We start from the raw sequence: 26,492 nt of genomic DNA, 5'->3' as shown, positions 1-26,492 counted from the left end.
TTGGTTCTGTTATATCAACAAAAATTGAAGAAGACAACGTTGAATGGAACACTTTAATGAGGTTATGAATAGGAGATATGAAGGGAATAATTTGATTGATATACCTGGAGCTGATGAAGACCTTGATGTGCCCATGAATGAATTCAGTGTGTTTGAAGTTGAAGCTATCCTCAAAATACTGAAGAGATAGAAAGACCCTGGATACGATGGAATAACTGTCGAGATGATACTGGCTGAAAAGGAAGTGACCCCCAGACTACTTACAAGATTATTTTGTTGAATGTGGCACAAAGAGGCAAAACCTGATGAATGGGAATTAGGAGTGTTGGTTAAAATAGCAAAACGGAGACCTGACTGATTGCAATAATTACAGAGGCATAATACTTACGTCAGTTGTTTTGGAAATATATAGTATGCTTATTCTAAAGAGACTGGAGAGAAAGATTGATGAAAAGCTGAGAGATGAACAAGCAGGATTTAGAAAAGGTAGAAGTTCCACTGACCAAATTTTCATTTTGAGACGTGTTGTTCAGCAATGCCTAGAATATAGAAATCCCCTTTTGATGACTTTTGTGGACTATGAAAAAGCCTTTGATAGTGGCCACTGGCCAATTTTGTGGAGAGTCCTGCATTATTATGGAATTCCTCTTAAATAAGTAAATTTGATTAAGTCCGTTCATGAGCATAGCAAGTGCAAAGTTAATGTTAATGGAGACTTATCAAATGAATTTCCCATGAACAGTGGAGTAATCCAAGGGAATGTGTTGTCACCTATGTTATTTATCCTCCTCGTGGATTTTGTAATGCATAGAATAGTTGGAGATGGTGGAGAAGGATTAGACTTGATTGGTGATGGGAATTTAGCAGACCTAGAGTATGCTGATGATGATGTCCTTGTTAGCAGAACACCACAGGATTTGCAATACTGCACTTGCTTACCAGAATGTATGAAATATCACACAAGGTTGAGCTGAAGATAAATAGAAGAAAGACATAGATGATGAGAACAGAGTATGCAATGGAAGATGAAATATATAAAGAAAGGATTAATGAGGTAGAATCATTTAAGTATTTAGGAAATATGATCTCCAATACAGGGTCTTCAGAATTAGTTTAGTGAAAGACTGAAAAAAGCAAACCAGACAACATCTAGGTTAAGTAAAATTTGGAAATCAAAATACCTGAAATTACATATAAAAATCAAACTATATATCAGTTTAGTGAGATCGTTGTTACTGTATGGACATGAGTAATGGTATGACAATGAAACTATCTCTGTGGCGGGATGTAAACAAAAACAACCCCCACACCCTTGAATCTTACCTGACAATTGTCTCCGCAACACAAACTTTCCCTTGACGTTATCATAAACTGGACTCTTAGACTGAAGGGCAACAAAAACAAAACATGACCTTAAAACTATATTTCTCACAAACTAAAACGCAAAAAATTCTGCATTCAAAATAAGCTTAACATAGAAACCACCAACAACCAAAATAATTAAAAACAAATCATTAAATTCATAAATATACCAAAAAAAACGTAACACCATTCATATAAAACCCTAACAAACTTAAAATTACCCGCACCCCAATACCAATATTTGTTTATGTGTGGACCTCTTGTCCACACAAGGGCCAACAGTCCTTCCAGGCCAATGCCACAACTCTCTGGCAGACGCAACAATCGGTGGCAGCCAGATAATTTTGTGGCAATCTGCTACACCTGCCTCACTTGATTGGCAGTCTATATCAGCACTATCATCATCATCATCGTCATAATTTTATAGCACAAGAACAACCAAATCCAGGTCATTAACAAGCGATCAATCCCAAGAGCAGTCGTATCAAATTCCTTAAACAAGCCAGGTCGTCACCAATCAAATTCAAATAAATCTTCTCCCCAAAGGAGGAATCACGGCCTGCCAAAATAAAAAAGAAAAACACTTATGAACACTCCTAACTAACTGAACTATCGCACTATAATCAAAGATAAATAATAAACTTTCTATCTTTCATGAACGCGCCTAAAAAAAATGAATAAAAACAGTACTTACTCCGATACAAGAAAAATCACTTTAAAGCTGGCTGCCAATGAACAAAAAAATCACAACCGACTCCTGCTACAGTCAAATATCCAATGCTTTCGCCCAAGACATTCATTACCGCCCTAACCTAGCTAAAAAAGTAAACAAACAACCTCAAATATACCGACAGTCTTTCCCACTACAAACAATCATTCGCTAACTACCCTTGTTCTTCGGCGCGCACCGCGGACACACACGCACACACAAACACACACACAAACACACACGCACACACAAACACATACTCTCTCGCGCGCGATCTAGCAAAACTAAAGCAAATGAAATTCTCTCCCTCTCTCTCTCTCTCTATTTGACAAAACTAAAATAAATAACTCTCTCTCTCTCTCTCTAATGACAAAGCTAAAGCAAATAAAATGTCTTGATTTAACAATACTAAAACAACTCTCTCTCTCTCTCTCTCTCTCTCTCTCTCTCTCTCTCTCTCTCTCTCTCTCTCTCTCTCTCTCTCTCTCTCTCTCTCTCTTTGGCAAAACAAAAAAAATAAATTAAAATAAAATTAATCCTCCACATCTCCAATAGATTTAATAGATTTCAGAACAAAGCCCTCAGAAGTAATAGATTTCAGAACAAAGCCCTCAGAAGGATATTGGGAGTTAAGTGGCAGGACATGATTAGAAATGAAACTGTAAGAGAGATTACTCGAGTGCCATATGTGGATGAGATCATGATGATGGGTAGATGGAGAGGGTTTGGTCATGCTCTTTGCCTCCCCAAGAGAGATTAGTTCACCAAACGTTCAGCTGGGCTCCACAAGGCAGTACGAGAGTTGGAAGACCCAGGCATGTATGTACAGTATACACAATTACGGTATTCATCTACTAGTGTATGCAACCCATTATAAAGGACAGCTAAATATTCAGATAGATATGATATCTGAAACTTGGTCTCCCTAACCGAAGCTCATGGAAAAGTCTTTGGCTTTTGAGGAAGACATTGCAGATTGGAGTATGGAATTTGGATCACAAAGGCCAGTACTGGATCCTGGAATGTCATTCAACCCTCAAGTGCAGCTGAAGGAAAACCTCTTAGCTACAGAATAAAGTAAAACTTAAGAGGTAAGTAGGTTAGAGTTGTAGGGGGAAAAGTGTAAGTGTAGCTCAGCTAGGAGACAGAAGGACAACACAAAGGCCTTTAGTTAATGCTTACAGTGTTTCAGCTCTGCACGGGTGCTGCAGAACTCACAGCAACAAGCCCAAGAGGGAAATAATAACTTTATTTAGAGTACTGTACTTTAAAAAGTATCAGAATTAAGAAACAACGAAGAACTGTAGAAACTGATGTTTGCTGATGATTTGGTCGTTACAGCAGAAATAAAGAAGAACTGGAAGTAAGGGTTTTGGCTTAGAAAGGAGCCCTCGTAAGGAAGGGATCGAAGGCAGACATTGGAAGGACAGAGCCAATGATTAGTTGTAAAGGACAATTAAAATTAAACATTGTTGTGGAAGATGGCACAGTGCTAAAACAGATATACAGTATGAGTTTAACTACTTGGTGTCAAGAAGCATAAAAAGTAACTGGATTATTGTAGACAAGAAAATGCTATCAAGACCCAAAATGAAGATCTGTAAGACAGTTATGAGGTCTGTACTATCTTCTGAGTCAGAAACTTGGACTCTTAAGAGGAAAGAGGAGGGACTGTTGGAAAGAGCTGAGAGGAGGTGTGCTGGACTATTACTACTTGAAAGAAGGGAAAGTCAAGATATGAGAAGAATATGTGGTACTGTACTTGCAATGCAAAAGATAAGGCCAGGGAAGCTTGTCAGAGATACTAAGGTAGCGGGTAGAACCAATTAGGAGAACTAAGAACGAACCAGTCAAGAGGAGGAGTAGGGGATGTCAGAGTATCAGAAGGATGGATGTGGTGAGGGGGGATATGGTTGGGGTGGGACTAAGGGAAGAAGATGCCGGCACTACTATACAGTGAGAGAGAGAGAGAGAGTGTGTTATTGATTAATTTTTCATTCGTTACGTTTTATTTTCACTTTAATATAGAAATGTACATAAATTGCTACATATTTACCCTAAATACGAATATTACAGACACTTACTCGTACCACATTAGCCTCTGCATGAATCTCTAGCCTGCTGAAGGCTTACCAACAGCATGTCGATACAACTTACTCCTACTGAGCCAATTAAGCTCTCTCTCTCTCTCTCTCTCTCTCTCTCTCTCTCTCTCTCTCTCTCTCTCTCTCTCTCTCTCTCTTGTTGTTATTAATAAATACTTAAATTCCCTAGTTCATGGCTGTTTTCCTTTTTCGTTTGGTCTGTCAGAGACCTTATTTCTTTGATCATAATTTTTTCAGCTTGAATAGACACTCACTGCATCAAACAAGGTCTGTATTGATCAGCTGTCTGTACTACAATGACTTGCAAATTATAATGAGGTTTTTCAGTGACTTGATATCCACTCCCACAGTTCTAACTAAGGTTTGTTCCCAAGAGTCAAAGATTTACTCTCTTATTGGTAATTCCTAGACACTGATCTTTATATCAGGGTTGAAGAGTTTAGTTGGTAATTATATACGTATGTGTAATATTTTTTTGGGGTAAGAAATAATAACTTAAAATATTGTATAATTTTTTTTCATAATTAGTCTGGTCAAATTGAAGTGGAGATCTCTCGAAATAGTTCATTATCTTGTTTTCATGGAAGTTTTTTACCATAGGCAGCTATAGTAAGTGTTGTCCTCCCTTACATATGTAATTATAAGACTTTCATTATGGGTAAAGGAAAATTTAAAAGTGGTTGTTTCTGTGGCATTTTGCATTTGGGTATAGATTGTATAGTCAGTCTTTTATTCTTTTAAAATATAAATATCATAACTGAAAAAACAAAGACTTGATAGGTGATTTACATGACATTTTTATTGCTAATTCCTGAGAACATTTTTAACATTTTTGTGATCTGGTTGAAATGTTATGTAGAGTACATACATTTTAAAGATTTTTCATTGGTTTAATCATAGTGAGTCATACTTTTTAATTATTCTACTCTGATTTAGCTTTGTTTTATGTTTTATCATCCTGCTTGCTAAAAACATTTGTATGACAGGTGCAATGGCAGTTGCATTAGGAGCTGGTGCTGCTGGAGCCTTTACAAATAGTACACCTCTGTGGCAGCTCATGCACAAAGCAGGGACCATTTCTGGTGATCGTGTTTGGAGAATGCCTCTTTGGAAACACTTTTCTAGTCAAGTTACAGGTGAGTTATTTTTGACATTGCAATCCCATTTTCTTAGTGGAAAATACAGAATTCCCCAGCTTTTTAAAGGGGGCCAGTTGGCCAATGTAATTTTATAAGAACAGGATTTTGACATTCCTACCATTAAATAGGTTGACTTAGGACATCTCCAAACTGCATATGATTTTCGCCCCTGACCTTCGGTTTTGGGACGCCAGTGCGATTGATCCTGAAAGTAAGGGATTTTAGGTCCCTATACATCCCTCAGTGATTAATATTAAGATCTGGGATTACCACTATGTATAGACTTGATGTAGACCTTCAAAAATATCATTCTTATTTTCTTCTAAAGTCATATCTTTTCGAGGTATAAATTTTTTTCATTTCTGTAAAGAAATAAACCTTGATAATAAGAAAAAAATTAAGCAAATTGGGAAAAAGAATGGTTAAATATTCTGTAAACTCTTTCTAAATTATGTACCAAATTTCAATATTATAGCCTTTAAAATTAAGGAAGATGTAGGAATTTGAAGGTCAAGTATAGTTTTGAGATATGGGTGTTCAAAATTTTTCTTTATATTTTTACAAAGACACTGCTTAAAAATTATGATTATTGTGAATTCTGTATTCCTTTTTGGTTCAAATAACCCAAAACTCTCATTTATCATAGTTTAATCATAAATGAAGATCCTTTGCTCAATATCTTGCTTCTTTAGGCTCCTGGTCCCCCTCCTTCCTCAACAACACTCTCTTCTCTAAACTAACTATGCTAATATTGCTGAGAATAGATGTTTCTGAACTCTTACAAGAGCATATATGATAATACTACAGTATACCCCTTAATTTCAGGAAATACAGTATTCAGGTATTATTTACGGTGAAGGTGAAAACATTCTTTTTGACATCTTTATACAGGAATCCCTCCGCTATCCTGACTGTTATGTTTCCACCCTAACTGCAAAGTAGATAAAAAAATTTTGGGTATATTATTTTTCTTATTTTCATTATTTGTCATATTTTGATTTATTATCTTTATTAAATCTAGTTTTTATAAACGCTCCCAACATTCTTATATACCCATTATATGCTCTTAATCAGTTTTTAAGCTAAAAATTACTTTTAAACGTATCCCTACATATGCGTAAAAATAAAAATAAAATCAGAACACTCACTAGTGAAGATACATAAATTGAATTAATGATGATGATGTAACACCTCCAGTCTGACCTGGACTACTAGTACAGGTCAGGTCCCCACTACAGTATTCCAGTCACACTGGATATGACGACAAATGGAAAAAAAAAAGGAATTTGTTATCCCTTCCCATCCCAAGGCCAATTTGACCCCCCCTTCAGAGGAATAGCACATGAATTTTGGTTTGGTATTAAGATATTGTAATTGATTTTATTTGAAATATTAAGTTTTTCTGCTCTATCTTTTTATTTTTTAATTATAGTACAGTACGCAGTATTATAATAATATAGTTATTATATTATAGTTATTGTGATATTGTGATGATATTGTTTTTCTTACTTTATCAGCATGTCATTTGGCCGATGTAAACAATCAAGCAAAGAATAAACCTGCTGGTGCATCTTGTTCTGCTGCTGGGTTTTTGAAGGTAATGAACCTGTTGAGGTTTTTAGCTGCATTTACAATTGAGAGTTCTGTTTCTTTGCTTGAGTTATTCACATCGGCCAAGGGCTTAAGGTAGGCAGTAAAGAATTCTTTTGATTTGCAGCTTTTTCTATCTGAATTAAAGAACATTTTAACATTTCTATTGTGGGAAGAGGATATCATAGGGCTTTAGTATTAATTCCCATTATCTTGTTAGATTTCATGTTTACATCCTGATAAGAAGTACTTCAGTTTTAAAGTTGCTTTGTGTACTGTATTTTTTAAGTACCATTTAGTACATTTCTTTCCATTTAGTTTCATCCTGAGGTGTCAATTTTACGTTTACATTATGATAGGAAGTGCTTATATGTCAGTAATAAAACCTGTATGTGCACTGCTTCTAGTATTATAAATTAAAAAAAAGAATTCTAGTTATTTATTTCTTTCCATTTAGTTTGATCCTGAAGTGTTAAATAAGCACCTGTTTGATAATATACATAATGTCTGTTTTAACGTTTGAATCACGTAATTGGTGCGTTAGGCCTACTTCCATGAAAATGTGAGAAGTACAGTACAGTATATGTTAAAGAATGATTCCAGGGTAGACATAAAGTTACTCTTAAATATTTTAATAAATTATACCCTTAAAAAATGTGGAATACAGTAGCATCATATCCCCCACATTTCATTATGTTAAAGTACGTTAAACATACTGCTAATTCTCGTATTTTTAGCTTCACATAGAATTGGCTGGAATATATTCTTGTTAGATGAAATATTGAAACTAAAACTGAAAATATGGAGGAAATTTGACTGCCAAATGAGAGAAGGTTAACTTGAATGGGTGATAAGTAATAACAGAAAGAAAACAAGGCAAACAGGGACTGAGTGTGTGTTCCACATCTGAACATCTATCTGCAAAGGCTATTAAAGATAGACCTCTCTCTTTTCTCCTTGCACACTCAGCTTTCAGTTTGATTAAATCACACTGTAGATTGGAAGTCATTCACTCAAAATATTATGAAATTTATAGTTGTTTGAAGGAAATTGAAACTTTGTTCAATATTTTGAAATCTTTTAAAATATTCCAGGATTATTACTATTTTATGATTTGAATACAGTACCAAATCATTGGTTTAAAAGACACATATGGGTAACTAAACTCTTATTTGATACTACCCAACACTTGATCAGGGATATTAGTTACTATTCAGCCATTTATACTACCTAATTTGATGTTAGTTATTCGACACATTAAACTTGTCAGGAACACCCAAGCTGCAAATTAAAAGCATACGTTTACGTAGATTATAGAGGATTGTTTTTTTTTTTTATCTCTGTTAGACTTTGGTCTGGCTGATGTGCATAACTTAGGCAAATATGATCGTTATGGTGGATCATGCACTGCTGCCACTTTTCTTCAGGTGAGTTCCGAGATTTGTTTGTTTTCATTGAATTTTCAAATTGAGTTTAATCTTAAAAGATTATATATGCAAAGCTCTCTTTGTAATACTAGACAAATGGATAATCGAATCATATTTTGAAATTGTGCATAGATAATATGTGCATTATTAAGTAAATGGCTCCATTATTAGCATTGTTTTTCTGCAATGGTGTTTTGCTTAGTAAAGGTGAACCTAACAAAGTTTTTTCTGTAATGTGATAGAAACAATGTACAGTATAAGAAAGTTCATGCCAGCTCAAAAATACTTAGATGAGAAGTGTTATGTGTTTACAGTATCTTTTTTCATACTACAGTATGTTAACGTGTGTTTGTTCTGACGTGGATACAAACCCTCCGCTATTTATAGGGTATACTTTCGGCACAGCTGAAAGACGAGCCATGATAATTTTAGTGTGGAATAACTACCCCATCCGAAGTTAGCGGGTGGGGGGTGGGGTAGACTGGCTACCCCGCTCACTCACACCTCTCGGCTGAGTAACCACTTTACTTTATGGGTTGTTAGATACTTGTAACTTTAATTGCTGTTGACAACGTATCCGACTGCCTCCGCCGTAAGGGAGTTGCCATTGCCGCCCTACCCTGTGACTGATGGTCGGCAGGTTCTCAACTCTGCCGTGTGTTTGTTTCAGTACTGAATTAAAATTAAAGTGTATAACAGTTCAGCTCCCTTTCGAGGAATTATCTTCGGGCTCTCGTAACGATGGTAACGTTGAGCCTTCAGGAACTTGTACCATCAATCACGCTGACCTTTCGGGATCTCGTGACAGAGGAACCTCGGTTCCTCGTTACGCTGATCTGGAGGGGTCTTGTAACATTAGTTATGCAGAACCCTTGGGTTCTCGTAACTTTAGTCACTCTGACACTTCGGTGTTTTGTGACAGGGAAACTTAGGTTTCTAGTTCGCTGAACCTTCGGGGTCTCGTAACATTAGTTACGTTGAACCCTTAGGCTCTCGTAACTTTAGTCACTGACACTACGGTGTTTTGTGACAGGGAAACTTCGGTTTCTCGTTACGCTGACCCTTTGGGATCTCGTAACATTAGTTACGCAGAACCCTTGGCCTCTCGTAACTTTAGTCACTCCGACACTTCGATGTTTAGTGACAGGGAAACTTCGGTTTCTCGTTACGCTGACCCTTCGGGGTCTCACAACACAGGCTACGTTAGGCCTATGGTCTCTCGTGCCCTTAATCATGCTGATCCTTCAGGGTCTCGTGACAGAGAAACTTCTGTTTCTCGTTTGCGCTGATCCTTCGGGGTGTCACAACGCAGTTCACGCTGAACTTTTGGGTTCTCGTGATGATAGCCATACTTATATGACAGAGTTTGCGGGCTCTCATTGTGTTAACCGTTCATGCTCACACAACACAGGCTATCGTGAACCTTCCGGTGAACGTAGTAGTGAGTACTCTTGCCACACTGAGAGCTCTCGCGCGCAAATTGGCGCGCACGGCCGATGTGGCGCGCAACACCAATTTGGCGCGCCACATCACGACCGGATTAGCGTGCATGACCAAATTGGCGCGCTCAACCGGATTGGCGTGCTTGACCAAATTGGGGCACACGGCCGATGTGGCGCGCACGACCCAATTGGTGCGCACGACCCAATTGGCGCTCACGACTGATGTGACGCGCTGGACCAAATTGGCGCGCACGGCCGATGTGGCGCGCACGGCCGATGTGGCGCGCACGACCCAATTGGCGCTCACGACCGATGTGACGCGCTGGACCAAATTGGCACGCACGGCCGATCTGGCATGCACGATCGGATTGCCGCGCACGACCATATTGGCGCGCCCGCACGACCATATTGGCGCGCCCGCACGACCAACGTGGCGCACGCAATCAGTTGAAGTGCGCGAACAACTCTTATGACAGAGTTTTTCGAACTCTCGTTGCGCGAAGTGTTCACGAGTGCACAAGAGTTTTACTCTCATGACAGAGTTTTCAAACTCTCGTCCCTTGAATTGTTCGCACGCGTCCATCGTCATCAAGAGTTTTTCTCTGATGACAGAGGGATGCCTGCTGCCTAAGGGTTTATGAATCTCTACAGGTAACTATGACACAGTTCCTTTGGGTCCTGGTCACGTAACACGATTCCTGAAAATTCCATCAGGAATCAGCGACAGAGTTCCTGCGGGTTCTCGGCACAACATCCCTTAAGGTCGTGAGAAAGGAATTCACAACTAGATTCTGAACCCCTAGGTTCTCATCCGAATCTCTCGGTTTCCGCGATCCAGAGTTTTTCTGAAAACTCTATGGTCAACTTCCCCCCCCCCCCCAACAGGAGGGGTCTTCCAAAGGTGTGACTTGTTACGTCACTCTACACTCCCAGCTGATTACTATATCAGCTAGTCTGGTTTCGCCAGCACCGATCATTTCATTTTTGAACGAACCACCGTCATCTTTCCTCCACCTTCCCACTTCGAGTGGTTTGGTTAGCAGACGGAAATGAGCGAGGAATGAAAAATTCTTTACATTTCAGTTCATTTCCCCTGGCAGGCCTTGCCTGATTTAGACGGTAGTTTTCTCACTAGCGAGTAAGCGTTCAATGGCAACCCCTTCGGGTAAGCGGTCAATGGCAATTATGTCTGGCCTTCTTGAAGCAAACTCTCACATACGAGACTTCACCCTTTTCGGGAGACTCGTTCCTGAGAAGTTTTAACAGAACTTCAATGGGTGTTGTTAAAACTTCATGAAGGCCGTAGGCCGTCCCAGAGCATGCGCTCTAGCCAAGACAAAACCGCGAGGTTATTGTCTTAAACTCGGTTCTACCCTTTGATGGAGGCTGCCTCCCCCGTCATTGTATCGTGGGTATAATGACTTGCCTTTTACACGATAGGCTTCCGAGTTTTTTTATTCTATCCTTAAAGGGTTATTGTTTCGAACAATTAGTCCCGAAGGAACGATGTTAGCTGACGTTAAAAGAACAATAGCAACAGCGTGGGCAACTTTTCATTACGTTTACGAACGTGTCAAACTCCGCCCACAGGTAACCAGACATCCGTTTCTGTGTAATGAACTTTGGCTAGCCCCTCACATAAAGAGGAGGGGTAAACCAAAGGGGAAATTATCGCCTCTATAACTGTATATCTTGTTTGAGAACATGTCCGCTCTCATTCAAGAAAATATTACAGTTAGTCAACGATCAAAATTCTTTCAGCAATAATGTTGCGATTCGTCACACATACATTATTCCCGTAGGCCTAACCGGATTCGTTGCAAACGTTTCCTGGAGGCAGAGAATATGCATGCGCTAGCGCAAATGGACAAGTACATATATGCGTGCTAGAGATCTTTCTGCCAATAAGGGCTATATACATCTTGCAATTAGAACTATGTTCTATTAAGTTGTATATTTATATCCCTTACTGAAACCAGGTTATTCAGTACATTACTTGGCTACTTTCCTGTAACCAGACATACGGCATTTACGTTCTGCCTCCTTATAGGCATTTTTTCCTTTCCCCCGATCGGAAGTCTTTGTCTCCTACAAAGGCTTTGGCTGGAAACTTCTCGTAAGCATATCCGTTCGGAGACGGAGAAGTACGAAGATTTTTTGTCCTAAGAAGGAGAAACCTCCGTTACGAACGTTGATTGAGTTCCGGACACGACTTTCATGTCGAACTACGCATGTATGCTTGTCATGCCCACAGTTCGGTGTTACTACTCTGTAGTAGACTTATGCCTTTTACCCACCCAACAATAGATTGAAGATACGTATCAATACCCTCTTGGGTTTGGTTGGATGTGTTTGGTGATTACCGTACAGTCTCTTGTCCGGAAAGCGATCTCTATGGAGATTCGCTGTTATAACATATGCTGTACTGATTAACTGGTTTTCCGGTTGGTATCGGTCTTATTCAGCCAATCATCGGTCTTATTTGGCCAACCACCCTGGTTTAGTGGCAGTTGGAGGGAGAACAGGCTGATCCTCTTCGTTGCAAGAACATGCAATTAGTTACACGTCTCGACATCATTTCGAAATGTGTTTATTGCTATGCACTCCCCCCCTCACCGCCGGACAATCCACGGATGATGGGTGGCAGACGAGAGTTTCTGCAAAGAGGCCTGTCTTCTCGTCTTCCCTCTGGATCTGATGCTCTCTTTAATGCATCAAAAGAGAGGGGGGGCCCATATGCCGCACCATTGCAGCCTCGTCCGTTGGCCCTATTCAGAAAGGTACCAACATTCACCTCTCTGAGAGAACCATCTAGAAGTACGAAGCCTCAGATGGACAGAGGACAACTAGTTGCCCCAATCTGCTCGCATCATTCCTGGTACAGGAATGTGCTTGCAAAACTACCCAGATAGTGGGCTCATAGTGTCTTGGAATCATCTTGTATCCAACAAAGTCTTAACTTTGTGAGGTCCCCGACTGTGGTTATGCTCGCAACGGCCCTGATCTTCAGGCTCCCACTCGACCGTTCCCCAGTCCCGGAACACCAGGCCCCCAAAACAAGATGCATTCCAAGATCGGTGGGGCGGCCTTGAGGTGCCTTGTTTTTTCCCCCCATTCGGTCTGGTGAAAAAGTCCTCATCCAAGTCAGGATAAGCAAGATCTTATCAATGACTCCAATAGCTTCGCTATGGCATCCCGCAGAATGGTTCCCAGACCTTCTGCAGGCCCTGACGGAACTCCAATAGCTTCGCTATGGCAACCCGCAGAATGGTTCCCAGACCTTCTGCAGCTCCTGACGGAGTCCCAAGGGATCTTCCTCCACGGCACGATCTTCCAAGCAGCCACATGCTAACACTTTCCTAAGCCGTAGCTTTGCTTTGACTTCTTGCCTGGGACGATCCTACACCACCCCTCTCAGAGAGGACTTTCGCAACAAGTTTCGGAAAAGATGTCTAGGCATCTCAGACACTTTTCAGCGTCGGTCTTCCAGGCGAAGTGTTCGGTCCTTTGTGATTGATGTCGTGGAAGGGGATTCTCTGCCATCGATGCCTTTACTTATACAAAGGTGAGATAACTTGTCCCCCGTCGGATCTCGTCTCAACTTCCTCCTGGGAACGCGGTTCGGGTCCTTCAGTTTCTGAAAGCCCCTCTCTATGAACCTTATGCCCAGCAGCAGATCGCTTCCTTACACGGAAGAAGGCCTTTCTACTCACTTGGGCTTTTGACCAAGAGAGTTAGTGTGTTGTATGATCCATCCTCTGATGTCTTCTTCCCTAGGAGACGGGGAGAAGTAATCCTCAGCGGCGTCCCTGAGTGGATTGCCAAGACTCAAATCCGAGTGTGCTGTACCCTAGGTGCATCCCATTTCGATTAAAGAGTCTTCGTTCAGTAACCGAAAACCCATCATCTGGGGTTTTACCCAGTGACGAGTCTGTGAGGTTACCTTAAAAGAACGATACCAGCTTGCCCCCGTGTGTCGGCACTGTTGACCAGCACGGGAAAGGTCAAGAGGAGGACCTCAAGGATTTCCTTCCCCTCTGGGATCGGAAGGCAATTGAAGTTACTCTCAATCTAGACTCTCCTCCATCCTAAGACCCAGAGCTTGTAACGTCAGTGGTGTTGCTACGTCCCTGGCGTTCAAGAAACTACTCTGTGGTGCAGATACTTTAAGTGGGTATGTGGAAGCGTCGATCGACCTTCACCGCCCACTACCTGCAAAGACGTAACCCACAAGAACATGGAGACCTTTTCCATTGGTCCTGTGGTGGTTGCAATGGTCTAAACACCTCAGGCTCCTTGATGGACAAGTAGCAGAGGGTTGAGGGCTGAGGCTACACGGATTAGTCTGGGGTGAATGAGTAAGAATGCCTGGCTCCTTTCTTCCTTTCATCTTCTACCCTCTTGGGAAAACAGCTCCGCAAGCCTCATCATAGCTGACCTCAATCTTGCTGCAGGTAAGACCCATTTCCCTTGTGCCTCCTAAGTATAGAAGAATTCTTTGTTACGTCCCCAATACCTTTTAGAGGGAGGGTATTGGGTAAGTCTTAAGAACATTAGGTTTTGTACTCGAGTTCCTATGTTAAAGACAAGCCACACTGTTAGTTCCACTCACACACAAGCTTGTGCAGGCCGCTATCAGTGTATTACCTCATATCGGCACTTTATTTTAGCGAGGGTAGAGTCCCTTCTACTATTGATCACAGATCGAAATAGAGAGGACCCCGGGTCATGACCAAGGCCAGTTGGTGAGGACTTCCTCCCTCCTAAGAGTAAGTCACCCTATAAATAGCGGAGGGTTTGTATTTACGTCGGAACAAATAGAAATTTTTAAGTAATTTGTATTTTTCCTAGTATACAAACCTGGAGCTATTTATACAAATTGGCCCGCCACCCTGTCCCCCGAGAAGTCCTGCCATAAAGCAAAGTGGTTTCTCAGCTGAGAGGTGTGAGTGAGCGGGGTAGCCAGTCTACTCCACCCCCCACCCGCTAACTAGCGGATGGGGTAGTTATCCCTCACTAGAATTATCATGGCTCGTCTTTCAGCTGCGCCGAAAGTATACCCTATAAATAGCTCCAGGTTTGTATACTAGGAAAAATACAAATTACTTACAAATTTGTTATATTTTGGAAATGTAATGAATGTTTATGTAGCTAGTATTGTTAGTTCTAGGTATTTTTTTTTATTGTGTTTAGATTAATATTTACTCTAAAACATAGGTTTATATATAGTATAGGTATTGAAATAAACCTAAAGGGGAATTTATACATTTGACTTAAACTACAGAGTAGGAATGTTTCTCGGTCATAAACCAGCAACCTATTATAACCCACCTGAGTCCTAGGTTTCCCTTTTCAACTAAAGTCAGTCACCCCTTATTACCTAGTCCCCTAAAACTGGGTAGAGAATACAATTCGATAGTAAACACTTTGTTTGACTGTTCTGCTCTTATTTCAATCAGTAGTAAAATATATTTTGTCTCAATCTCCAAGTATAGACTTCAAGTGTATCTTTTTTCATACAAACACAAACCCTTCAGGCTAGCCATAAGTTATATAAATCTTAATCTTGAGAATCAAATAGGAATCTTTTCCACAGGAATTTGTTACATGCGATCACTGGATGCACATAGATATTGCAGGAGTCATGGAGAACCAAGATGAAGTCCCTTATCTTGGAAAGGGTATGAGTGGTCGACCTACAAGGACAATTGCAAACTTCATTGAACTTCTGACAGTGGATGCCAATGGACTTTAAGAGTTGTTAATACTGTATATGTTCTTAGTAAGGATTCTTATTTTGTTTAGTTTTTTTGTTATCTTTTGAATTTTGGGAAGGGAACAGAAAAAAAAAATCTTGAAGTCATAGGCAAGGAAATATTTTGTATAGTACAGTAATTGCGTGTTACACTTGTAGCATCCACAAATTTTGCTCAGGGAGTGAGATATTGTACAGTATATCTAGACTATGAAAATTTTAAATACTCTACTGTACTGTACTTTGTAATTGGATGGTAATTTAATTTTGTGGTCCTTTTATAGATTGAATTTAAATATTGAATGATAGAAGACTTCCGCAACTTGAGTGTTCTTTCAAACTATCAGGAATTCTTTATTATAATTTTATGACCAAATGTATATATGTAAGATTGTTAGTTGCAATAAATGTTTTATGTACAGAATGCTGCTTTTTATAATAAATTTCACTTAGTCTTATACTGTAATTTTCTTCTGCAGGCTTTAGTTTTGTCAGGATAGTGTGCATCATGACTTCATTCATTATTGAAGTTTACACTTTAATCTTTGCTGGATTTGCATGGAGTAATATTTATTGGAGAAATCCTACCAGCTACTTTAGAGCATGATAAACTTTATGGAATACTGGTAAGATTATTTGTATCTTTATTGTATGTAGTGATATATATCAGTAATACAGTACTGTATAGTATCGTATTGCTCGTGTAATTTAGTACTTTAGATTTCGTAAATAATGATAGCCATCAAATTTAAAAAAAAAAATCTTTTATATTGTTTGTTCATGTTTTAGTAAAAGATGAATTATGCTTGAAACGAATTACACGTTTTTGACATTTTAACTCCGTTCATTTTTCGAAGAAAATTCAATTTCTTTTTTTTCACCATTAATTTTGGAAGTCCAAAAATAACAGGCTGCGTGCCCTTTCAATGTTTTGGACCACCATTACTAGTTCACTAATTATTAATGAATGTAATTGTACTGTATGTCTGTTTCAAGTTTTTGAGATTTAATTTAGGTCAATTTCCATAAGAGTGCAAACATTTGAGGAATTTATATCAAGTAAAGTAAATACTCATTAATAATGTTGAGCACAAAATATAAGAATTTGATATTTCAGATTTCAGAGATTTTAAATATTTATAATTGTGAAATGGAATGGCAGGGCTTCGTCAAAGTAACTTATTTGATATGTTTTGTCTTTTTGTTGACTTTGATATTTCAAAGTGAAATAGGTATCGAAACTTGTAGTGAGGTAACTGACAATTGCATCAAGATGTTTACCAACTGCGCACTAATGCTCATTGGAGGTGGACAATTCTCTATGAATAACCTGTTAACTTTGTCATTTCTTATTGTATATAATTCTTGTCTGAATGAATTTCATGCCGCCTATAAAATTTTGTGGCCCCATTTTATCTTTCAAATATTACCATAGTCGCATGCCCCAGAATCTTTTAAGTGTATTGATATCTATCTAGGAGGTGACTTCTAATTGTACCAAATGAGATATCAAACATGTTAATATGACTCCATATCTTGGAATATTACTGCCGTTGATTCTAATGAATGGGCCAAATTAATCCTCTGTACCATAAATGAAAGCCCTTTTAAGTATTGTACTGTAATGGAATTATCAGGCAAATTAGTCATTTGTTCTTATATGGATACAAATCCTTATCCCTGTCCTATAATAGGAGTATGATTAACAGTAAAGCAGGAATTTTGCTGTTCAAGATTTATATCGAGATATGTGAAGTTGCTGGCGAGTAGCAGGGAAGTGACCGAGTAGTCACTTTGACGTCAGCTGAAGTCATACAGACGTATGCTCAGTGTCCTAAACTTGGCTCGTTTTATTTTTTTCCCCTATTTTCAGACTTCCTGCCTGCCATGTGTTACTTGGCCATGAAGTTTTGCCCCGGAATATCTAGCGAGTGGCGCAGAACATTCATTAGCAAGGTGGCCATGGAACCCCACTCTTTGTGCCCTTCTTGCAAGTATTGTGACTTCTTACAGTCATCCCCCTTGTAAGGAATGGTCATCCTCCCATTGGCAGGAATACAGCATGAGGAAAAAGCTCAAGCGAGAGTCTCTGCCTTTGGGGTTTTCCTGTCTAAGAAATATGCTGAACTTTTTTTTTTTTTTTTCCTGGTTCTCTGGCATCTGATACTTTGCTGTCAGCCTGCCTCCTCTCATCCTCTATGGGAAAGATGACGATATTAATTTAACCTTAGGGCAAGTTCTAAACAAGCCAACTTTACCCATTTCACCCTAGAGAAGCAGGGTGACGACGCAGATAAGAACAATGCCCCAAGGACATTATGGCCATCATAAGCTCTAGAGTGTATTCCGTTAAAGGCAAGACTTCTGTAAGGCCTGGCACTGTCGAAAGCAGAGTCTCCTCTTCGTCATGAGTCTTCTGCCGCCCCATCAAGAGAAGCCATTAAACCCCCCCCCCCCCCCCCCAAGTGCAGTTGATCACCATTCCTAGTCCTCAGGGGTACCATCCCCTTTGAATATTTTCTGGTAAGAGAACTAATCTCCTATGACCTCCGCCTCACAGTCCATTCCTGATACCGTCAAGTATGATTTCAGATATTTCTACTCGTTTTTCGGAAGAGAAAAAAAGAGATTCCCTTCAGCGCAGTTTGCAGATTTCTCTGAAGCTTAACAACGAACTACTTCTAGATCCAGAGAAAAAGTAATAACGCGAAGTAGTGGGTTATGCAAGACGTAACTTAAGCATTAATTTGCCATCTTTGTTTATGATACACATTCGGAATTTGTGCTTTTTTTTTTTTTTTATACTTTTTTGGTGTCTTTTTTGCTGTGCATCATGTCTGGAAAGCTTGAGAGAGACTTTCTGATAGCAGCATGGAGGCCAACCACAGGCATTGTCTATTAGTTCTGTATAAGTAGGTACATTACACTATTGTATAGGCTACATGTATTTTTATGCACTGTGTAAGGTCCAGTAATTTTAAAAAAAGAAAACAATCCCCTACCATTGATAAAGTATGTTATAAATATACTGTATGTTATGTATATATAATCCGACTTACACCATGAAGTAGGAACAGATCCCCGTCAGGACCCGAGGTCCACCTGAAGTAAATTTCGGGTAGGAGGATGATCTTTACCCCAAGAGGTAGCAGCCTTACTCCAGGGATCCTCAGAATAGACTTCAGTCTTCCTTGCCAACCTTTCGGTGACCCTTTAGGTTGGGCCAACTCGTTAGGTCCGCTCTTGACCCATGTTTCTGCTAGGCAAGTTAACATTCCTCCCAGTTTTGGTCAGCTTGCATCCTGTAGATGCCTCGCTTATTGGTAGAATAGTTGAGGCACCACTTCACTGTATCTTGGTTTCTGTTATGCAAGTTACCATTCCTCTTAGTTTCGGTTAGCTTGCATCTCACTGACACCTCGGTTATTGCTAAAATTGATCCACCTCAGTTAATGCTAAAAGTTAGTCGAAGAATTGGTGTCTATGATGATCCTGTCTAAGGATCCCTCATTCCCGGGAGTTCTAGCATTAAGTTCCACCTGCTCCCTCCTCCTCCTCAGCCTGGACCCTAGTGTTTTGTTGTCCAGGAGCAAAACCCCATTGGAGAAAGAAACTTCTGACCCAGAGTCTTCTGGATTTAGGTGACGGGATGCTTCTTCTATGGCTGTTGAGGAAGGGACAGTAGAAAACCTTGACATTCTGGTCGTTGTATTCTAAGATTTGCTGTTTCCTCAATTTAGTTTGAAGATTAAGGCACTATCCCTTAAGACATGGCCCCCAATAGGAGATAAAATGATTATATTGGGGTAATTGATAAGCCTTACATTTTTTAGCATTTTATTAGTACACAAATGTTTTTTCACCCCGTTTTCATAAAAATCTATGTTGGGGAGTTTTACATTATTTCGTCTATACATTTTTAGTTTTTATTTTCTTTGTTAATTGGGTCAATACAAAAAGCATGTGAGTGTGCTCAAAACGTATGGTATTGTATTTTTATACAAAAACATAAAAAATGCCTCACAATCATACCATACACACAGAAACTGTACAGTCAGACAATATGCATAGGCCAAAATACTCAAGCATCTTATTATATTTATACAATACCCAGTGTTGAAATTTCTGGTCAGCCAGTGGATACCCTAGTAAGGTGGGTTACTGCTCCGCCTGCTCAGAGGTAAAGCACTTCTCATCACACATAAGAACTTCAGTCTTTTAGCCTATAGGTCACAAATGAGTAACTTTTTACATGTTAATCCATCACAAATACACTACTTGATAATAATTACTTGATAATAAGAAAAGTCTTAATTGTAAAGTTTTACATGACTATAGAGATGATAATCTTTGGTAAAATACACAAAGACTTGTGGTTGTCCTCTTAATTAGGGGTTACTACAGGGAAATAATGGAACAAGCATTTAGGACAAGCTGTCCTTCCTTTAGGGCAATAAAACATTTAATAATGGTAAACATTCCGTGGGTACACAACCAATCTCTTGCACACCAAGAAACAACCTGGCTAATTAAAATTTTTTGTACAATCAGATGCTATGGGTATAACAAAACTTTTAAATAATTAGTTAACTGTATTGCATTGCTTTATATATGTGACCACCTGCCATCCCATAAGACATCTGTTTGTGCAAGTACAAAAAATATACTTAATCTTTTAAATTGGAAATAAATTACTTTATAAAAATAAACTAGTGTGATAATTTCAAGCAGACGTTATTTCAAACTATTACTGAACATATACCAATTAAAAAAAAAAAGAAACTGCAACTGTAGGATGTGAAGGCATCAGAAATCTTAATTTTTAATTTATAACTAATATCTTCCAATAGATCTTATGAGACTTGGATAACTAATTTGGAGAGAAATTATACAACATATTATAATACTAACTTGTGCAGTTAATTATCTGTAATAAGCTAAATATTTTATAATGAAGTTTCTATAAAGAACCAAGATTAAGCAAATATATTAAAAACAAATGAGGGAATCAGCATACTGTAATTTATTAGTTCAGCTTCTCTGTATATGACAAATCTAAAATAATTAACTTTCCTTAGAATAAATCAGAAACTAGAGTAACTTACAGACAAATCTAAACTTAGGTCAGCTGCCAATAACAAAAACTCCCAATTAGTCTGTTGTGATTTTAAAGTTGACCTTTGACCTTTTTAGTATCTTCTGATATGATAAAATCTCCAATATTCCTAGTATCTTTTGATGACGAAGTTTTCGAATAATTACCGTAACAAAACTACACTACTACTATCTGCAATGCTCGCATCAACTCGTATATTATAGGAAGTATCAAAGAAGCAATATAAAAATACAAATGCCAAATTTCCAGGCTTATGCAAGAGACTAGAAACACCATAGTTGATAATAACAAAAGAGGCAGGAGAACGGAATGAACTCACACATGCCAAATAATATTTTTCTCAACATAAAATATTAAAGGATTTGAAGTGGCATAACTGTGATCCAAATCTTAAGCTTTTGGTAGCCTCGTTGTAATTACTAGAGAAATTATGAAAGGGATTCCCCTCCAACCAGACAAAATTTTGGCGCATCACAGAAACCAACCTTGTGTATGGGAAAAATGTCAGGGTTCTTGGAATAACAGGTCTAGGCAAAGGAGGGGTAAAAATTATTAAAAGAAAAAAAATGTTACAAGCTACTACCACACAGAACTCTTCTTTAGCTCACAGTGGCATTTTCACTTGTATTTGTATTCCATATAAATGTCTTGTTAATCAACTTCTCTGACCAATTTTCATTAGGTAAATGACAGGCAAGACCTGTAGCTGATAAATTTCCGTTATAGAGAAGTTAGAATTTAATGCAGCCTGAGAAATTAATTGACCGTATTTCTGTGCACAAAGAAAATTCCTATACTGTGGTTTGAATGTTGTTAAAAATAGCATATGTATGTAAAAAAATTTTAAAGAATATGTATAAGATTTCAACAATATACATGCAACATAACCATTAAAACCTTAAGCTACAGAAACTTGGTCATGGGAGGGATGTGGGAAGGGATTAAAAACACCTTGCAAACACAAAAACTCAATAAGGATAACCTGTTCTACAAATCACAGTTAATGTGGAAGTTGTTTCACTGCCTCAAATGATATTTATGTATATATATACAGTACATATATAAATTGATATATACAGATACATAAATCTATATATGTAATCTATATAAATAAATACATACTTATTAAGGGGGCAACATAGTGAGGATAATACAAAAGCTAAGCAAAAGTAAATGTTCATAAACTGCTTAGAAATCCACTTGCATTGTAACTCTCTCTGATCAACTGACGAGCTAATTCAAGCCTTTAACAGTCCTTCCCATGCTGTCACACACTATTTTTATAAAGAGCTGCAAAAGTCAATCAAGTACGATGGTATTCGGTTCAAATTCTTGAGCTCACTGCCTTTTTTTTTATTTTGGATTATTTCAATAATATGCATTTCCATTAAATATTATTTATGAATTGGCCCAGCACTGTAATGCTAATGCCGTGATAGGCACACTAAAATATATATATAGTGTGAAACCCATGTTTATCCTTATATAGTTATACCTTCACTGAACGTCTTTTACTCTATACATCAAGTACTGATACCTTCATTAAATGTCCATTTTACATTTTATATGAAGTACTGGGCCTAACCAAATTTCTCTAAACATGGTTAATACGCTTGCAAATAATCTCTATGAACCCTAATTGATATTTATTAGAGTAATTAAATGTGGAAAGAAGACATGTTATTTGATTGACTATAAAACATGAATGAAAATAGCTTTTACCATTCTTTATACACCAGCTTTCTATATTTTAAACTTTCTACAACGTTACATCCCAACAAAAATAATTATAACCATATTGCAGTAGTACTGACAATTATACCAATATGGATGCATGATGATTTTTATAATTTATACAATTTGATGATCTGCTTGGCATAAGAATAGAGTTGTAGTATCTGAACCTATACCATCATACTATGCTGACTCTATAGTCTTCCTCAAACCAGTATTACAAAATGATTCTTGATTTAATCCTACATTTCAATTTCTTTCAAATCTTTGGTGCCTCCAACTGAAATATCACTTTCTATATATACTGTGTAAAAAGTTGAAAGGAAATTTCAGGATTCTTTGATGAGCCTTTTTTTATACTTTTAAAAACTAATTCTGAAAAATACAATTGTGAAACTGATCCAAGTTATATAAGGCTTGAAAAAAATCTTTTTCCATCGAGTCATGTAAATTATCATTACCATGATATTTCAGTGAGGCACAACAAGTTCACAGCTGATCAATAAGATGCAAGTTGGTTGCCACTGGCAGCATGCTTACATGAAAAAGACACTGACTTTAAATAATTAGAAAATGCATTAATGTTGGAATGGTTATAAATATCAGAGAAAAAATAAGTGCAACTAAACTATGAAAGTAGTAACTTAAAATAAAACTAAAGTGCCCTGCATATTTGAACATAAAATTACATACAGTATATGAAAAATCTAATATCACAACATCTATTATCTATATAATAAATCTGTAGCCAACTACAGACAAAACAGAAACAAAAGATGAAAATAAAATTGCTATTATCAACTTTGGATTTCTCTGAAAACATAACCACTCCAACTTCATGCCTACAGGACAGGACTGTACACTTAACCATGATCCACATATCAATTTATCGCAGAACATTATACAGTTGTGACCACGAAAGAATTGCGGCCAGCCCAACATTCTAGCATTGTTACCAATTTTCTTGAAAAAAAGAGGCAGTCAGTCACGTTGTGTATAAATCATGGATGATCGATTTACTGCTACAGTTTTGCAGTATGATGTGAAATGCATAATGCATGAGAAGGATGAAGGTACAATGAGATTAAAATACAATGAATTAACATGAAATGCCTTCTCATACAGCAGTGTGACCTTAAACTACTACCATAGAAAAACCTTATCTTAAAATCAATTCTTCCTTAGGCTGAGGTTACTCAGCACCTATCACTCATGCTACATTTGACATATCCCTCGTTCTATGTTTTAGGCATTGCTAATGTTAATATTCTGAATAAATCACTGGAAATATTACCATTAACTTCTCAATAATTTTTAACTTGCTGACAGGTTTATACTGTACTCTCAAAATTTTAATATCAAGTATCTTTAATTAGGCAAGAATGAAAAAGTGCCATCAAATCTAAGAGAAAAAAAAAATTAAAACTGCTTGTTTAATGTTTATCACAACATTTGCATAGGCAAGTAGTCCTACTCTGAGATGCAATACAAGTCAAATGTTAAAAGGGAAAATTAATGTCTCCCTGTAAATAAGTCATTATTTCAACTTAATTTCACACAAAAATATATTACAAAAAATAATTAGTTCAAGAAAATGAAAAGAAATTATGGGAGCAGCAAGTATAACCTCAGTATTTTTACAAATGCAAATTCATTGTTGCACTTCCAATATGTTCAATCTATTTTTAACAGTATACACATTAAATCTAAATTTTGACATTTACAATTTCCCACAATTATCCTGTTATGTCCAATTGAACTAGTTTAGCATAAAAAATGTTAAAACCCCTATGACCATATCACTCCAATGGAAGAATTTTCATGTCTGAGATAATGCCAATAACCTGGCTGAACAACATAACCTTTAATCAATCAACCTTGCATTTACAACTTCCACCAAATAGTCACAGAGCCTTTTTCATAGTGCTGTATTAATATAAACAGTACTATGAATATGACATGCTTATACCACAACTTAAGTTAAATGTCTTATATTCTATAAAAATTTAAGCTAACATTTTTTTCTCATACATCCTCATGAAAAAGTGAATGTAATGCAATGATGGGATGATCAACACCAATGTGATGAATGGAAGCAGACGTGACTGACGACACCCCTTCTGATCCTCCCCGTGCTGCTCTACAGTGGAGAGTGAGAGAGACTGGCTATTAAAATTACCAGAGTTCTAGGACCAATAAGAAATCAAGGATATCAAATTCAATCATCTTAATACTATGCATGAGGGTATAGGGAGGGTCAAGGGATGAGCAAAATTATTAAGGGAAGGGAATGGAAAGGAAGGATCCTAACCTACATTTTTATGTCATTTTTCACATACAATGAAATCAACATATGAGACAAAGAGAGGATTCTTTAATATTTTTTTTCTTCCTTTTTATTATTTTTTGCATCTTTCACTCTCCATTTCATCTCTTGGGTCACAATTGTGGAAGTCCACTGGTAAAATTGTCATCACGTGTTTGAGCGGTTTATGGTTGTTATAAAAAAAAGTAACTACTATACTGTAAACGCTCTAGTTGGGTGTAGTCATTTTGTCTTGCTAAGTGGCATTTCAAAATTGTGGCCCTAATTTCTTGGTTCAAGTGCCCGTTTATATCCTCACTGTTCTGTGTTCTGGTGCGACAGGCATTGCCACAACATCAAGAAAGGTCATGAAAAAATTGGCATAAATGCACATTATGGGCAAGATATGTTGAGATGCAACCATTTTTAAGTTCTTTAGAGTTATTGCCAATGGAGTTTGCTGATTCAAACTCCTGCTCAGTCTATAAATATTCAGTGACTAAATTGTGAAATACTGTATACAAGATTTTGATATTCACACAAGGTGCTCTTAGAGCAAAGGCTGCTTTAATGAGACTTTTCCATGAAGATATGAAATGAATAATGGAACTACATCGATGATATTTCTAAAATAAATACAAGTGAGATTTACTAAACATGCATACAATTCTTGCTCATAACTTTTGAAATGCCAATTTGTTCATCTAACCCAATGCTAGTTTGACCCTCAAAACATGTGGGCCAAAACAGGTGGTGGTGTATCCCATATTTCCCCGAGTATGAAACTAGAAAATGACCGTAACAGCATTGATCACTTGTATAACATAATTACAATTATGTTATAATTGTAATAATTATGTAATAATTATGTAATAATTACAGTACAATGGGTATATTACTAGAAATGTTGGCACGTCGGTGACCGTTGACTGACGGCGGATGCCGCTCGAGCGACCATCAGCCTCTCAGATTATATCCAACTTTTTGTTGAAATTTATGTTTTGCTCTGCACAAAAGTCTCGCGTGAGAGGAATGCAGTTGAGATATTCGCAGATTTTACACTCGTATATGGGCGTGACGTAGAAGAGTATTATCAGCGCTGTGAGCATCACCACCACGGCCACCAGACACACCCAGATGAGCAACACCTTCCTCCGTTTGTCGTACGGACCAAACGACACAAACGGTAGCAGTGCATAAGAAAGCAGGAACCCAAAGATGAAACCGAATATGTGGGCATAATTATCAACCCACGGTAAGAGCCCCACTAGGAAAAGTGTTACGGTCATGGCCACTAGTTTTCCTAAAACCCTCCAAGGGCTCTGCATCATCTGCCAACTGTTGATAAATTCCACAAACACACAGGCTAATAGCCCAAACTGGGAACCTGAAGGACCAACTTCTGCCCGATACGGAACAAAAATCGCAGAGGCCAGGTTGCCTGCAATGCCGGAAACGATGTAGATGACTCCAATACGAACAGGACCAGCCAGCTTCTCCACATCCCGCATTAGATAGTATTGCAGTATTACCGAGATGAACAGGTGTATAACTCTGGAAAAAAATGGTAATTAATCCAGTTGAATTTTTAATTTTTTCAATAAAAGCTAAATACATTAATCATGTTTAATATTATACAGTATATTCTGTAACACCATATTTTCTAAAATCTGTCTACCATAATTTGTAAGAAGTGTAAAAAAAAGTTATTTTGTTACTTTAACTGTTAAAGCAATACATGAACGCTATTAATGTTTTACCGATATAAAAATGTTCATTATTCAAAAGTTTAACTTAACATAAGTTCT

The 26,492-nt window shown here is 37.9% G+C and overlaps 2 protein-coding genes across 7 annotated transcripts in view; one reads left to right on the top strand and one right to left on the bottom strand.

The window, feature by feature from the left end:
• Window positions 1–24,562, top strand: part of LOC137660275 (cytosol aminopeptidase-like) — a 93,617-nt gene extending 69,055 nt beyond the window's left edge. The window contains exons 9-13 of one of the 3 annotated variants that reach the window (XM_068395047.1): window positions 5,163–5,312; window positions 8,253–8,332; window positions 15,371–15,556; window positions 16,009–16,155; window positions 24,426–24,562. In XM_068395047.1, coding sequence (XP_068251148.1) covers window positions 5,163–5,312; window positions 8,253–8,332; window positions 15,371–15,529 — 389 coding nt within the window. In that variant the 3' untranslated portion in view covers window positions 15,530–15,556; window positions 16,009–16,155; window positions 24,426–24,562. Of the gene's footprint in view, window positions 1–5,162; window positions 5,313–6,832; window positions 6,913–8,252; window positions 8,333–15,370; window positions 15,557–16,008; window positions 16,156–16,753; window positions 16,938–24,425 lie in introns of those variants that run through there. The other 2 variants (XM_068395049.1, XM_068395048.1) reach the window with 2 other exon arrangements.
• The window catches only part of LOC137660274 (inactive rhomboid protein 1-like), a 42,770-nt gene continuing 35,627 nt past the window's right edge, over window positions 19,350–26,492 (bottom strand). For all 4 annotated transcript variants that reach the window (XM_068395042.1, XM_068395044.1, XM_068395043.1 and 1 more), the window contains one exon: window positions 19,350–26,238. In XM_068395042.1, the coding sequence (XP_068251143.1) occupies window positions 25,650–26,238 (589 nt within the window). In that variant the 3' untranslated portion in view covers window positions 19,350–25,649. The remainder of the gene's footprint in view (window positions 26,239–26,492) is intronic.

The sequence above is a fragment of the Palaemon carinicauda genome, chromosome 20 (assembly GCF_036898095.1).
Source record: "Palaemon carinicauda isolate YSFRI2023 chromosome 20, ASM3689809v2, whole genome shotgun sequence".
In the NCBI taxonomy this organism is placed as follows: domain Eukaryota; kingdom Metazoa; phylum Arthropoda; class Malacostraca; order Decapoda; family Palaemonidae; genus Palaemon; species Palaemon carinicauda.
Note: the sequence above shows the minus strand (reverse complement) of the source record. Positions and strands in the feature narration are given on the sequence as shown.